The sequence below is a fragment of the Nasonia vitripennis genome, chromosome 4 (assembly GCF_009193385.2).
Source record: "Nasonia vitripennis strain AsymCx chromosome 4, Nvit_psr_1.1, whole genome shotgun sequence".
Taxonomy (NCBI): Eukaryota; Metazoa; Arthropoda; class Insecta; order Hymenoptera; family Pteromalidae; genus Nasonia; species Nasonia vitripennis.
In genome coordinates, this window is record NC_045760.1 from 9,645,184 (window position 1) to 9,662,032 (window position 16,849).

The following is a 16,849-nucleotide window of genomic DNA, read 5'->3' on the forward strand; positions in this document are numbered from 1 at the left end:
GTGCGCTTGCTGCTGGTCGCTTCGTGATGATTGTCTTCGTACTTACTCGTGCCTACGGAAAGGAGGAAATTTTACGACTGACGCGCGTGTATAAGTATGACGTGATAATAATGATGGGAGAGTGCGTACTTGGTCAACTTCTTTTCAGGCTGGTTATCGTTGAACGGTTAAAAATTTATCGGATTAGTTTATAGTTGAGTTGGTTTATCGACGCATCGTAAATTTAAACATTACGCTATCGTTGCGCGTTAAAAATTATTGTATAATATTGCAAAATATTCAGTTTTGGTAGCTATAGAGCAGTTGGGAAATAAAAAAGATAAGAAAGCACAAGTTTACTCACATAGCATCGGTCGGAGCGTAGGGGCTGCCAACATTCTGGCCGATCGTGTTAGACGACGAAAGCGAGTCTAGAGATATCTGGAATAGCGAAATCAGTGCATCAATTGTCCGTGCTATTCAATCAGGCCAGGAATAGAATGGCTCACATGATCGAAGCAAAGAGGAAACCTATTTAAGTGCGTTTCGCATTGACGCATAAATAAAGGCTCGTTAACACAGCGAGAAAGTTTATTCACCATCTTCGCGCCATGATCAATACGCTTTGCTATTAATTCTGTTATGAATTTTACGATTTATCCAAAAAGTAATTCAGATTATTATGAACCCGCGTTGTAAATTAGTAGATTAACTTCTATATTAAATTTTTTTTAAGATTATTACGCGACATTATCATGTAAGCAATCTATAAGATTATAATTTATAAATAAGCGCTAACTCACATCTGAGAGCACAGTGCACTCATAGCTAGGCTGATATTTGTTCTGCTCGTGTGGTGGTCTGCGCTGTATCTTGTCACGGTCCTGCTTGTGTTTGCGATCGGCACCCTTGAGCTTGAAAACTTTTACCTGGCAAGAAGCGGCGTGAAGCCGCGGTCCTCCGGGTAGTCGAGTCTCCACTTGGATACGAAACGGCACGCCTTTTTCGCCGCCGTGTTTCTTTGGAGTGAACTCTGTGCTAATGCAGTTGATCTACAGAAAGAAAAGGATTGGTCGCTAATTATAGAAAATAAGTTATTTAAAGTTTGTTTTATCAACCGTAGACAAATGTACATAATCTGCTTTAACGGCAAAGGAGAAATAAAGTATAACTTAGTCGAAGTTTACCTTCACATAGCAGCCGACCTCCTTGGTAGGGTCCCACATAAACTCGACGCTGTTGTTAGATGGTGAGGATTGGCAGACGTCGACCATGCCATAGCTGAGGGGCACGTCGACTTCAAGCAAACGCTCGCCCGGCCTGGCCCGTTGCCATGCTAGAATCTGCTCGCGCTCGGTATACTGGAGTCGGCGCTCGTGGAAGCACATGCGTATTTTCGACTGCAAGTACAGAAAAATTCATCCAGTATATAAGATTTTCGCGGAGACTGTGATATGACCAAGTGCATTATCGACTGAGCAGCTCACCTTTAAGATTTTTCCACGTAAGGCTGTAAGATCACCAAGCTTCTTCAATTTGATCTCGTATGATTGTCCTTGGTTGAGGTATGTTAGAGTTTCCTCGTTGACTTTGGTAGCGATGCTAGTCGCTGCGGCCAAAACATACTGAAAGCTGAAATAAAAATTCCGTTGGTCGGTAAAATTTAATTTAAAAAAAAGGGATCACTCGTTCCACACTGACTTACCGACAATCTTCATTGAAATCGTTTCCCTGTTGGGAGGAAGAAACATGATTGCCGGAGTTGGAGTTTGGCGTATAGTCGTCGTTTGACGTGTAGAGCAGCTGATGCAAGCTCGCTGGATTCTGGCCGCTGTTGTTGCTGTCTGCCTCCACAAGACCGCCGTTTCCATTGCTTGTCGGCGGAGCATTGACATTCCTTTGAGACACGTGATTTAAACTGCAATATCAGTAAAAACAAATACTTTGAATACTTCTTTTCTTTGAGACCTGAATGGAAATAACGTATATGAATGATCAACAAACAATTTGGCTCTCTTTACAGGCGGCTCAAGTGTCTCTGCCGATACCCTGTTTTACCGACCGGACGAAGAAAAGATTTATTAGCAAATAATTTACTGATGGAAGAATTTACAATAATCAAATTACTCGCAGGTCCTTACAATAGGTTGAAAAATAGAGGCGGTGGAGGAATCCTAGGATCTGGGAAACTTCTCATTATACTTTGTTTTCTACTAACGCGCGATATAATAATCTCCACTTTTAAAACTTTTATATATCCCCGATTCTTTTCGAATAATCACACACTTCTTGCTCGCTCTTATCACATTTATTCGTCTTCACAGTCGCACGAAATTCTGCACGCACGATTATACAATTATTATTTTACTCTCTCGAAAAATCTCTTCTTTCTAACAGAATAAAAACTCTACCACACGTACACAAACAAAGATCTAATACTGCTGAATAATCGAAAATCCGACTATCGAACCAGATCGTTCATATACTTGAAGAACCGATTGATCGCCTCGTAGAATTTGAAACTTTTCATGGTTCCCGGTTCGATTAACGTCTACGAATTGTTCAAAATCGTTTCACAACGTCGACAACGCGCCGGTCGTGGCTTTTTTTATTCGGAAAAACTGAAACTTCTATCACTGCCGAAAGTGAAACGATTGAGAGACACACGGATGGCGCGTGTTTTCCACGGAGAGCTGTTCTCACCACACTAACCCGCCGATAAACTCGGCGAGCTCTTTTATGAGCAATACTCAGCTTGACCCCGGCGAGAAAGAGACAGAGAGAGAGAGAGAGAGAGAGAGAGAGAGAGAGAGAGAGAGAGAGAGAGAGAGAGAGACGGAAAGAGACTCTCGATAAAAGAGCCACGAGGAGCTCGAGCCGAGAGATTTGCTTATAAGGAATATCTTCGGAACTTTCTTCGCGGGGGATGAAGAGACGCGGGTTTACGCCGATTGTGCGCCGAGATTTATCGGTATTTTGCTCGTTTGTAGGGTTGTTTTATTGAAGCTTCGTTCAAGACTTTCTTTTTAAGTTAAATTATTAAGAGAAACGCTGCAGGTGGAAGTCGAAATCGGCTGTTTTACCGACCGAAGGCATGCGGACGAGCTTGCGTGGACCGATGATATGCTCGGTTACCAAATCACTAAGTACATTTCTTTTTTCTTCACATGACGAAACTATACCAACTGAGAGAACTCGTTCCTGATATGATATGCTCAAAAGGGCATGTTTTTCTCAGATCCACTAGCGATACAAGTTTTCCGTTTGGGTAAGTTTATTATAAAAAAAAAAATGTCTCGCGAGCGTTTCGAAACTACTTTTACCTTGACTTGAATGAAATTCGATTTCTAATCTCTTTGCTAATATAAATTACCTAAAATCCGATGATACGACTAGGCAGTATCAGTCTTTTCTGGACAAAAAAAGTAGTCTCTCTCTCGTAGGCGGTGCGTATGATTTTCGCGAATTCGGCGTCGCTGATACTCACGTCGTGTTGTTGTGTTGATTCTCGGGCGATGGGGCTTCTTGCTTGAAAACCGTGAGCGACGGCAAGGCCAGTAGAGCTTCGCTGCAACGAGCAAAAATTGAGCCATTAATTAATCAAGTCACGTTCGAGAAATCTCTCATCCTCTCGGCGTCAAATGACACAATCTTTATCGCGCGTAAATTATATGCTTATTTAGCTTTGCCCCCCTTAGGTTCCATGCAAAGATTGCAAATCTTGGCGAAGCATTTAAATTCTAGTCAGATACACGATCAACGCGAGCAAAATGAGCTCGAACTGATTGTTCGATCATCACCGTGTGTTTAAAGAAAGCATTTGACTGAACTTCAATAAAAAGAACAACGTTTTATAATAGGTTAGCCGGTCGACACCTGGAAAAGTCGCACCTATGACCTCAATTCGAAAACGCTCCCTCTACTATTATCACAGAACACCACTCAAGCATCGACACACCGACACAGTCGCACTGCATAAGAAATTAACTACAAAAGCTCGTACCTAGGTTTTACGTAGAGCATGTCTCCGCCAGCCTCGACTATTGTCGATCTCCAAAGTGATATTTTCACGGCACAGAACACCACGACTTATCAGAAGAATCATATGGATAGAATACTAACGCACGGCGCGTTGCCAGAGTAATACTGATTCTATAGAGTCTATTCAAGAGGCCAGAGGGACTCGACCCACGCGCACGAGAGCTCCTGTCATTAGGGCTTATTACGGAGTTTATTGGACTCTACAGGACGGATACAGACGACGTTTGGTGTGTACGTGTGTGTATGCGCGTAGAGGTATAGATACGCGTGTTGGTCTTGAATCTACTTTATTTACCTTCTGCATCACCCGGGCTTTCTTCGTTTAGAAGCTCTGGGTCTCTAATAGAGTAACGACCTATTATTCAATCTTCCGTGACTGAAGAAACCCCGCGGTAGCTAGAATCTTTCAAATTTCAAAGCTACGACTACAAACGTTAAACAATCGATTTCTTAATGTACCGATCATTCACGATCCTAGAAATAACGATCGTCTATCACAAATCAAATCACAATCCTTATCACAGCAAGAACACGGTTGACAAAGCTCGCGCTTGAATTGCGCATAAATCACGCGTAAGTGCACACTTTTGTTACGCCTCTTCTCGACTCTCGACTCTCTCTCTCTCTCTCTCTCTCTCTCTCTCTCTCTCTCTCTCTCTCTCTCTCTCTCTCTCTCGACTCTCGACTCTCTCTCTCTCTCTCTCTCTCGACTCTCGACTCTCTCTCTCTCTCTCTCTCTCTCTCTCTCTCTCTCTCTCTCTCTCTCTCTCTCTCTCTACGGCAGTATACCGATCCGGCCTAAACTGGACGTGCATCCGACCGTTTCTGCCTGCGGTGCTATAAAAGACGCCGCACGTGAGAGTTATATATGTGTAGGTATATCCACGCGTACATACATACGCGCACGTGACCTTTTTTTTCTTTTCAGCAGCTTAAGATGGGGTTCTGGTGAATTTCCTAACTTTTTATATCGTAGTCACATTTTTATAAATTTTGTACTCATATTCGGTACAAAAAAAGAGGAAGATTTGTAAATTTTGAGCCATATATATAGTATATTACTCAAATCATTGCGAAAAATAGTTAAAAATTGGGCTTACTTGCAAAGGTCTCTTGCGCACTCCTTTTCAACTAAAACCAAAATTCTTACGGCCAATGTTTGCATTTATTCGAGAATAAAATTTCATAGTGACCCGATTTTTAAAGAAGCCAATTAATAAAATTTGGCACCTAAAAAATCAGTTTTTGGATTAAAAATTAGAAGAACTTTTTGTCCAATAACCGATTTTTCACGTACTAAATTTTATTAATTGTCTTTTTTTTAAATCGGGTCACTATGAAATTTTAATTTTGAATAAATGCAAACATTAGCCTTAAAAATTTTAGTTTTAGTTAAAAAGGAGTGCGCAAGAGACCTTTGGAAGTAAGGGGGTAGTTGACCTAATTTTAATCTCTTTCGATCTCGCACGATGAGAGCGAAAAATTTATCAATTGCGATACTGCGGCTATTTGTTGATAGAAAACCGCACAGTTTTCCGGAGTAACAATTAGTTATTGTCGGTATAAATTTCCATTGAGGCTCAGTATCACAAGCGCGTGGGCAAAATACCGAGTATCGGAGATGATTAATGAATCGAGTTGACAAGTCGCACTTTCCATTGATCCATTAATTATAAGGATGACTCTGTGTACCCGCATCGTATACTATTGTCACCCGTGTGCATTCTTCCAACTTCTAAGATTGGAAGCACTGGAAAAGACGCTGCTATTCTATTTCTGTCGTTGCAGTCGCAAAGTGAGTCATTAATTTATATCAAAATGATAATTGCTCACTTTTTCGAGTATTTATTAGAGTTTTTTCAGGTGCAGCAAGATAATCGTCTTTTAAATCAAGTGTCAATCATAAGCATCGGAATAATTAGTAAAAGCGAGACGAATTCAAATCAACCAGACTATACTGCCCAACAGTTCTCACAATTAGTTGAATCAAAAGAGGATTACAACACCCCACCAAAGCCATAGCATTTTCTTTCGATAAAACCGTCTCTGGCTCTATTCCTCCCATTCAAGCTCGAATATCTTGTACACTTCACAGCTCTCATCGCCTCTATCTCTATCTCTTCACCGCAACGAGGAAAAAAACCAACGAGCGCATTATCAACGTCGTCGACGTCGTCGAAAAAAAGGGAGGAGCGAATAAAGAAGCACCGAATGATGCCGTGTCGGTTCCAACCGGTACGAACCGGTTGATAAAGTCTCAATTTTATGTATCGCGAGCGTGCAAGCACACAGGAGCCGTTTATCGCTCGACGACGTCTGTTCGAAAGCTTTTCCGTCTGCTGAGTCAGGTGATGTCCAGCAAGGTTGTTATAGCTTACACTTTTTCTTTTGTTTTTACAGTTACACAATTGATTCGTAATCTCCTTGGATAGTTCTTATAACTCATAAAAAACAAATGAGATTACTTAATACTAATAAAGCTCGATTCGTGGTGAGTGCTGGCCAGTTCCAGATTTCGATGTTAACATTGCAGTCGATAAGAAACGATTGTTGAATGTAATTCGGTAACCGCGATCCACTTATTCCTAATCAAAATCTTGAGTTGTGGGGGTGGTTCAAATGCGCTTAATATTCAAGAAAAAAAAAAGAAAAAAACAATGGAAAGCAGCTCGAGACAGTCGAGATGAGCATAGATAAGAGTAAAGGTATAGTATAATGCAACTGATAATCTCGCGCTACCGAGTCTTTTAAAATATAAAAAAGCCAGGTTCAACGACACGCGAAAAGTTAAACCTACTTTAACTTCATACAAGCTTATACATATTATCAGCGATTGCCGCCAAAATAAAAACAGGGACTTTTTCCATTCCATACTTTTATATAAAACACGTATGTCCACTTAAAATGTGTTCAATAAAAGCAAGAAAACTGCAAAATCCAAATTGCCATTTCAAAACAAACCGATCACCGAATTAAATTTCTTCTTTCAACCGATACAAGCATCCAATTTTCTCATAAATCTGTTGAGCCTCGATTTTCTGGGATCTCAAGGTATGGTTTAGAAAGTAACAAAAAAATGATTTCTATTTTATGAGATTAAATTTATTCTATTGAATTTGATAAGTGAAAGGTCGTAGATTCCCTAACGATGGATGCGAAAAGTTCTAACGCTATTGACTAAACTAATAAAACTTAAAAACTAATTTTCATACCCTTCTACACACACACACACTCATTCTTCAGGATGTCCTCCGGCCGTTGATCCTAGGTGGTAGTTTCTTCTCGATCGAGGATGGTAGTCAGGAGAGTCCAGAATGGACGTGGCAGTGGTAGACTGTCAGTTTATGGTGAATCCTTCCCGTCCTGACTGACGTGGTAAGGCTTGGTTTGGTCGACCTGTCTTGGCCTTGATGCGGGCGAGAAGCTGGCCCTTCGTGGCTGCTCTGGCTGGTGTCGGCGAATTACGGGATCCCGATTTGGTCCAACACCTGGTCCTTGGAGCCTCGTATGTCTTCTGAGGTCCCTCTTGTTGAGCAGGGCCTCTTAAAGCTCGTTGACCTCTCTCTCACCTTGTTGCTCACACCCGATCTAAGGGCTTGCGTACCAAAGGCTGGGCAGGTGGCGCTTGGTTAGATATATTTGGAGAGGTCAACATAAGTGCACATTACAAATCGCTCACCTTGACACGTGCCTTTCTCCCACTGAGGTCAGGTCTTGGCCGACATTAAATGCCTATTATCTATCAATACGTCCGCACTGCAATCGTTAACGTAGTCGCAAGCACCTTTAGTGATAATCGTCGATCTTGACCTTGAAGCTTAACTGCCTTCGGACGGTTCTACCGATTTGCTATCCCGATAACGATAACCGTTTGTGCAGGAGATAAGAAACCTGTTGCGTCAGATGAGGGAGGGTTGGTATAATAATTCTCGGTCTCGAGAAAAACGGGTTATGAGAAATCGATTGTCCGATACGAATGCACAAAAATCTCGTAACCAATAAGATCAGATGCTTATCATTGTAGACTATCGTTTAGAACCGATTTTTCTTGCGTCTGCATTGCTGCACAAGTGTAAAGAGTCGCACAGACTTACCGGCGCTTGATGTACTCGTGCATCTTCATCTTTCCAAAATCCAGAGTAAACAAAGCCGTCACGTGGCGCGCAACAGGTGACTCTCAGCCGGCTTCACTTTCGTTTCGCTGGGAACATAATTGTTAGCAGTTTCCCCATTCAGTCTCTTGTGTTCTCGTGTGTGTGAATTAAAAATCTTGCATACGTATCCCTATATAAAAAAGTCATGACCGGATGAAGTGAAGCCAAGAATGCGTCAATATGATTGGCTCATGTAGTGCGCATGCGTCAAAAGTATCGTTAGAATTTTTTGATTTGTTTTTGATTTCTAAAATTAATTCTAATATTAAAAATGTAATATAATACTATAATACATATCAAATTATAATTTGTGTATTTATAATATTCTAGAGACATTCTACTCTCGAGACTATTCTATTCTCTAGACATAACCTTAAAATTTTAAAAGGAAGTTGGCGACGAAACCGCGGCAATTTTGAAATTTATATGAGCGCGAAATGAATCATATATTGTAAAGTTTGATATATTTCCGTGATAGAAAACAAATATTAAAAATATCAATCATTTATATTCCATTTAATAAGTTAATGAAATTATAGCCTACTACAGTGCGCGCAGCGCACTGCGCCAAGTCTAGTGAAGTAAATAATTAATGTCAGTATCACATGACCGGACGGACATAGTTATATACAAGTATTGTATTATAAAAATGCTCTTCTTCGTAAATGCTTCCAAAAATACGTAAATCTTTGTCTTTCCTCAAATACTGCCCGGTTAACCATCATGATAAACCTATTCTTAAGTACACTGTCAAGTCATCACCAGGCACAGGTAAGGCACTCTAGTCTCGCTTCCACGTGACGTGAACAGGAATAACCTTAGTCATCACAATTCTTCTCCTTCAGGGATCCAAAGTCACAGAACATCAGGCTGTCCTCGTGACACACGACTCTGCAACGGCTAACTCCAGATCCTCCGAGCTTTTTTCTTTCTTCTCCAGTACTTGCCCTCCTGCGTCTCGCGAGCGCGCGACTTTCTCAAGTCGAAAAGCGCGCCACCGAAAAGAGAGTGTTACCGCTCGCACACAGACGCAGCTAGTGACTGTCTGGTTCTAACCGGATTTTTTGCGGGCGCCTGTGCATATGCGTGGGGAGGACTTTCCAGGCGTGCGCGCGCGAACGTGCAACGTGCTGCTGAAGCACGCACTGCTCGATTTGAACGATATTGTTCTTACAAGAGAGTGAGCGAGTCTGTGCGTTGATTTTTACAAGAGCGACGTGGAGCGAAGACTTTTGAAACTGGCGCCGGCTTCGAGACATAATATTACGCGATGGGAGTTGGTCGTTTATCCGAGACAAGCTAGTTTAGCTGCGGTCGGTATTGCAGGCTTTAGAGTGAGATTTTCATTGTTCGCGGCTTTTTTTATTATTTACATGTTTTCAAGCAGGGATTTATACAGTTATGAGAGTATCTCAACTTATTTTTTGTTTAACTTTACTCTTAATTACTTTACTTGGTAATGCAGATACCTACATCGATTCCAGATCTACTTACAGCGGCGCAAAGCTAAATCGCATTTCGAATATCAGAATTGTTGCCATTTGACTTTCCATAAAAAATGTATTGGTAAACTCACCTCATGTTATAAGAAGCAACGGCGGTCGCGAGATCAGAGGCCGCGAGGGCCGACAGCGAACCATCGAAATCGGCGGCCAGGTGTTCGGCGATCTCCTCGACCTGCGTTGACCATCCCTGTAAGCCATTGCTTCCTGCAGGTTCAAAATTAGTTATGAGTCGAATGTTGCCAATAATTGTGATATAAGTAATGTACCTATATCTTTAATAAACTTAATCTTATTGCATTTTATTTTATGATAAGTGTGCCGTCGGTCAACCAATAATCAACCAACTTATCAATAAATTAATTTTTTATTCTGACAAATTTCTGATAACTTCAGTGATGAATGGTATGAAGATTGCATTGATGCGAATCAATTTTTATTTTATTGAATCTCATTAACTTGATACCAGTAAGGTGAGATTGAAACCCTACACATTTACATTAACAATTTACTATCAAAACCTACTAATCCTAATCTTCACAAGCTGAATACAAAAATCGAGACTCTGTTGTCGGTCAATATTGCGGCGAGAATCATAACAACAGTTGCCAGACGGGTCTCTTATATTACTTTTCACGTGAACCGAATCACAAATTTTTGGTCTAGTTCTCTCGGCTGTTCAAACATAACTCAATGTTGAGCACTTGCAAAAATTGATTATCCTCCATTCGTCGTATGAAGCACAGCGTAATTCGTTTAGTGCACTAGGTGCAATTCAAATTCGAATATTTATTCATCATAGAAACTAAAATAGATATGTACACCCACACAAATTTTGCGTAGTTGATATCTCTTTTTCTCGGACTAATAAAAAAGAATTGTATGAATATTATGCTTCATCAAATGAAGTAAAAATACTCACAAACGAGAGATGCAAAGTATACGAACTATAGAGAAAATACATTGAATCTTCATTGTGCCGATACCTAATCGAAAGTGTCTACAGAAGTAAGTTAAGGCCGACGACGCAGACATCTCTACACTTGGAAGTAAAAGTTTTAATAAGCACGTGGCGAGAATATTAATGCTGAATGCAAACGTAACTAACGTGCATATAACCATTTTGTTGGCTGTCTGTTACTACTTATGGTGAAACAGATCCAGGCTTAAAATACTGATTTAAAGAAAATAGATTTCGACTTTTAAAATACGAATAGAGTACAGTACAAGATCAATTAAAACGTGCGAAACGTAATATCATAATCAAGAACTACTGCATCATCCCTACCTTCATCCACTGCAACACCGTATCTCCAACTTCTTGTTGAGTAAGTTGATCGATTTTTGAAGCCTATACCACTACCCTTTCGCACCGACGGGCCAACGACGACGGGCTCTATCCACTTCATCCTTTGCTCGGACTATCACGCCGACGCGCAGTCGGACGCTACTGGTCTCGTGTGACTCGCGGATATCTGTTTTTCCCCTTTCGACAGTATCGCAAATGGCTACTGCGAGGGAGTAGAGTATGATGGCGATGAGAAGGCGCGTGCTTTTAAATTTTTCTAATATCTTAAGTGTGGCGATAAGTGAAGAAACTTAATGAGCTTCAATGTGGTGAACTAAGAACCTAATGCTTTTTTTCTGTCAAAGTGTTAATAATAGGGCTCAAATCAGTAGAAAGAAAATATAAACTCCTGAAAATTCAAACATAAAAATTATAAAGATAAAATTCAAAAATGACATGAATCGAAATGGATGGCTAAAACAAAAGAACAGGTTTACGACTTGATCATATCAAGAATTTCGATAGGTATCAACTACATCAAAATTACCTCTTTCGAAGTGAAGTAGGCAACTTACAATTTGATCGAGAGGTTTGTTTATTAATCAGGGAATAATTATTGTCGATAAGTAACCACAGGAAATTTCAATTAAATAATGGAAGTATCGGTTCTAAATTTCGTAAGATCTCAGATAACGTTACGTGCTTTATGTAATGGCAGTAGCGTCGAGTTATACACGTCGTCGGTAAAAGTAGACATCTGCATACACCTTAATTCATAGAACTACAGTGTACGAATCAGTTGATTAAATATTTATCTTTAATTTTCCTGACGTAGCAATGGGCGTCTTCCTGTTTTTCAAACGTCGTAAACTAAGAAATCTGCAGGAAAGAAAGAGAGATCGTTCGGCTGCGATCTTTCATTACACTCGTGGTCGTTAACGCCTCGATGATAATAAGCACCGTGTCGCCGAGTTTACTCGAGCAATGATTCGCGACTGTAATCCTTATACCTGCAAGCTCAAGATAGCATGGAAAAAATGGCTACTTGTCACTATTCCAAGCACTATTCTCTAATACTTCAAATTTAAAATTGTGCTTCGATGTACATATTTATGATACAATTCAATGAATTTTTAAAATGCAATTAATTTCAAATGGACCAAAATCCAATTGAAATTATAATAAAAATATCCAATGAAAATCATAGAGCAATAAGATACAAGATCGGAATTTTCCTTATCATATGTATATGAAAAAATGACTAAAAATAAATAATCACAAATGTGTGCAAAAATTCTGCAATATCAAACTGCGAACAGAAAACTGTATTACCGGCACCTACATCACCTTCGAAATTCTCAAAACGAATGACTAGCGATTGTTTCTCTGGTAAAATCAAATTCTACAGCAGACTCAGCTAAACCTCTGATCCACATCGATTCAGTGTCTCAAACGCAGAGACTTTCCAACCGTCCGACACTGTGGCACCTCTCTCGCAACGTAGTATACAGTGTGTGTCTGTCGCGCTAATCGCCGCGCGAATAACCAGGAAGATGGCAATTTTCAACGATCGCTTCATCGTTCCCTCGAGGAATAAAAAACAATGTGGGCGAGTGTGGAAGCAGCGAAACTTTAGGAAGCTCAACTAGCGATTGAAATACGGCAAAATCCCGAATTATCTGAAGGATAAAGTCACTTTGGTGCTACTATTACAGAGATTTTTCTTAGTCCACAGATAATTATCTGCAACGGTAAAAACTGAATTAGTATAACCTACGGTAAAACTGGAAAGCAAGTCTTAACAATGTTGGTGTGTATTGATATTAGTGGAGGATATTGAATAATCTAATTTATACCGTCTTCTCGGATTATTAATTACGATAAAGCGCGCAGTCGAGGTTTTTAAGCCACTCTCAAGTTGATTTTTGGATTTTATAGAAGCCTGCATGACTTTGTATGTTAATGTTAAGAGTTCTATACAATCTGCAGGAATTTAGGCTTTTTTTAAGTATACAGTGTCTATACTTATTACTTATAAGAGCGAAATATATGTAGGGCTTGAAACGTAAAACAGTTTCTAAAAATTCTCACGATATTGAGCGTTACCTCATGAAATTATTCCACCTGCGACAAATTCTATATATAAAGTGAGCGTAATCGATAGGGTAAATGTTCATGATAATTTGTACCCAATTCAAATACGAAAGTCTGAAAAAAATGTATAGCGTCATAACTATCAAGAATTTATCGCTTTAATTCGATAATTTACATAACAAAGACTTCACTTCTAATATTCAGTCACGACAGCGCAGGTTATAATCTTGTTCTCTGCTGAAAAAAAAACCTCTAAAACGACTATTTCTAACGTTGAAGTGTGCAACTTCCATCAATCCTGACAAAAAATCTCAACAACAACCCGTTGCATCTTCAAAGCTCCCGCCACTCTTCGAAGCTATATAGCAAAAAGAGAGCTTGCATGCGCTAGCTGCGTGTTCACTTTGCTCAGTCTATCTCATTCTCGCCGAGTCGCCGCCGCCGCCGCCAGAGAGTCGTGCCTTCAGGAAATTAATGATTGACCCATTGGAGGGTTTCGTAGAGCGTTCACATATACACTGTCGAGAAAGAGGAGCGTTTCTCTCTTTCTCCCTCGCTTTTCTAAACCCAATTACGGGGTCTCATGAAGCATGTACATATATATACGTACAAACAAGAGACGACGGTGATTCTAAGCTTTGTCTTCTTATAAGCAGACAAGAAATTGTTTCGAAGGAATGGATTGAAAGACGGTTGGAAAAAAGATTAAGAGACAAGCGTTTTGTCTTTCTGCGAGTGCGATGCGTTGTTTATCTTGGGCAAATATTAAGCGTTCGAGCAAGTCGTTATCAAGTCAGGAAAATTTTCGTCTTTACTGGATGACTGTTGATTAGAGTTTTTCATGCTTCATGAAAGCTGTGAAAAATTTGATTCGCTTTCACGATTCTCTTCAAAAGTTCTCTATCACAACTTACGAGGGTTATTATAAATTTTATTTCTGCCGTAACAATTAATAAATCAAGAGTAGAGCATTTAGAAAATGTAGGTTCAAATTCAGATTTGTGCTTTTTATAGCAAGATCTAAGTTTTTCCATCAACTCAATCAATTTTAATCATTTTTCAACCGCGAATAATTACCAATATTGTAGACGATCTGATCCAATAAATCCATCGAATCAAAATTCGACATTGAAAATGCATTCCTGAATTCGAATTTAGCTCAAGGGTTGAAATTCAACCCTATGCCTTTGTAAAAGATAAAGAAAGCAAACAACTAACCGTTTCTGCGCAAGAGCTTCCTCTCGGGTTCGCCGACCTGCTGCTGGGATTGCTGGTAGATCTGCGGCTCGTCAGCTCGTCGTTTAAGCGCCGGCTGCTGTTGCTGCTGCGGCTGGACCGTTTGAAGACTGGTCAACCCGAGTGAAAGCTTGTGCTCGGGAGAATGTCCACTGCTGCTGCTGTTGCTGCTGCTCGAATTGCTAAGCGGCGAACCCGGGGACTGGAGGTGCCGGTGATGGTTACGCTGCTGGTGCAGACTTGATTGGTTACCGCTGCCGTTACTCGGCGGACCCTGATGGTGAAAGCCCAGGGACGCCTTGCATGATAACACCAGAGAATTTTAGTGTGAGTTTTAAGAATGCGATACATCTAAGGATAGTATCGGATCAATTATACTGTATGAGTCATGCTATGTATTTAATTCGACTAGACAACATTCTAATGTCTCCTCATTATGGCCTTTTGTAAGCGTATAAGCTATGTAGCATTATTATCTTTATAATTCTTCATCAGGCTTATTATAGTTCCTCAAAAATACCCAAAATTTCGTATTTATTTTTTAGTCTTTGAACTACATATTTCGACGAGATATTTGATGAGCCAATTGCGTAATCGGCTTAATTGACGCGCCGTCTAAAGTGAGAAAAAAAGGAGACATGTGTCCGTACCGACGGTGTTTTTTTGAATAAGATCGAGTATAGGGTATACGCTTGCAAAAGTTGTGTTTCATTGTCGGTACAATTAATTTTCGTCCCGACCAGCGCGTACTATTTGTTGACCTATGCGTTTGGCGACTCCTAATGTGCGATTCAAGAGTCTCGGATGTACTAGAGTCAGTCAGAAAATAAGTTTTGCAATTTATCGCTTCGATGAAAATTTTAATAGCCTCAAGATTCTAGGAAAATGTAAAAACGCCGGGGAAATACTGGCAGTTCGTTGGCTAACCATCGATGAATTAAGTCTTTTTTTCTCATCGTGCATTGATGATGTGTTTGCTCGATAATCTTATCATTTTTGTTCGTCTACATTGGTGTAGCAAAAATTAAGTAAAACTTGCGACCGCACAGTATTTTCCATCCAATTTAAAGTTTGATCTCCTAAGATGTATGACAGCAACTATAAAATTGGATTTGCTATCAACGAAGGTAAATGACATCTGTGAGAAAGTCATTATACCAGACATACACAGTTTACATCGCATTATATCAGATTCATTATACGAGTTCATAAAGCCTCGTTCAAAAGCCGTTAAATACAATCTTAAGATGCATAAATGACGTGATCCAAGTGAATCATCAGAACACGTGATCCTATAACCCACAAAATTTTACTACCGAAATTTCAGCACTACTCGAATTGCGCCTTTACGAATTCTCATCTAGAAACAAGTCCTGAAGAGATTAAAATTCCTCGACGTGCCACAATAGTTTGTATTCCGTGACATCCGACGTCAGTCGCACGCACTTGGTTCTTTCCGCAATTAGATTGACGATCATCAAGCTAATTGGTCTCAAGCGAACGACTTTGTCTATCTCTCGGCCGAAACACGACTGTATTACTGCGAGCATCTCACGCTTCTTCCATCTTATGTACTTATCTTGTATCTACATGTCTGCAGAAAGAATCAATTTAAGTCGAATGCTTGAAAAGTGAAAGCATTTATAAACAAAGCTGGCGGGACGCACTTTCAATACGACTGCGAGACCGGTTCGTTCAAATTTCAAATAGTTTTTCTGATCTGCATTCATTATAGCGGCCTATTCATGTCATTGGACAAATTGTCCCGTGTAGTCTCTCGCGCGGGATTTAGAAATCCAGAGCGATGTGATTCAGCCGCACGCGTCAAAACACGAAACTTTTCCCTCCATATAATGTCAATCCGACTCTCATTGATTTAACCCTCAATCATTCCGTTAGTCAGAGATTCGACTGAATTACACGCGTAGTGCTTATTATTGTATCGGCTTACAGAATGCGTGTATCGTGGACGGAAAAAATGTCCTGAACAATATATTTTTCGCCCTCATCGAATCATTTAACAAAACGCGCGCAGTTGTGGGCGGATCTAAGTTTAGAGCTTAATTGACGTTTATAGTCGGCGCGCAAAAAGTGAATCCTCGACAAGTTGATTCTGGAACGGGCGAAACTTGCGTCTTTGCGGATTACGAAACAACGAGAAGCGTACACAGTTCTGGGTGGAATTGAAAGCGACGCGCTACTCGCGCTTAAAAGCGCTCCGCTATTTTGATGAAGCTAAAGTTGAAGTAAGAGATTCCGATGACTTAGCATTTTGCTTCGAATTTAATCTTATTTTTTATCGTCGTCCCGAGCTACCGGGTATTTATTATAGACAGATATCATCTGATCCAAGATAGCTTTTGGTGTCAAGATCGTTAAGCAAACAATCAGCATGTGCGTCCCGCGCATCAAGACAAAGATAGAAACCTGCGAATCACAGACTAGTTTCCATCAAATAACCAAAAGATAAACTTTCCTGATAACCATCGCATCACGTTCATCTCCCCCTCGACTAGTCCACCAATAAATTAATAAATCGCTTTATCTGCGCACGG

The 16,849-nt window shown here is 40.2% G+C and overlaps 1 protein-coding gene across 7 annotated transcripts in view; it reads right to left on the bottom strand.

The window, feature by feature from the left end:
• The window catches only part of LOC100678262 (transcription factor CP2-like protein 1), a 23,185-nt gene extending 10,104 nt beyond the window's left edge, over positions 1-13,081 (bottom strand). The window contains exons 1-8 of one of the 7 annotated variants that reach the window (XM_031929142.2): positions 10,965-13,081; positions 9,751-9,883; positions 3,467-3,547; positions 1,685-1,897; positions 1,467-1,611; positions 1,167-1,379; positions 783-1,031; positions 344-420 (exon numbers count right to left, since the gene is read on the bottom strand). In XM_031929142.2, coding sequence (XP_031785002.1) covers positions 344-420; positions 783-1,031; positions 1,167-1,379; positions 1,467-1,611; positions 1,685-1,897; positions 3,467-3,547; positions 9,751-9,883; positions 10,965-11,085 — 1,232 coding nt within the window. In that variant the 5' untranslated portion in view covers positions 11,086-13,081. Of the gene's footprint in view, positions 1-343; positions 421-782; positions 1,032-1,166; positions 1,380-1,466; positions 1,612-1,684; positions 1,907-1,983; positions 2,029-2,120; positions 2,714-3,466; positions 3,548-3,982; positions 4,126-8,114; positions 8,222-9,750; positions 9,884-10,964 lie in introns of those variants that run through there. The other 6 variants (XM_032599556.1, XM_032599558.1, XM_032599559.1 and 3 more) reach the window with 6 other exon arrangements.
• Positions 13,082-16,849: the final 3,768 nt, after the last annotated feature.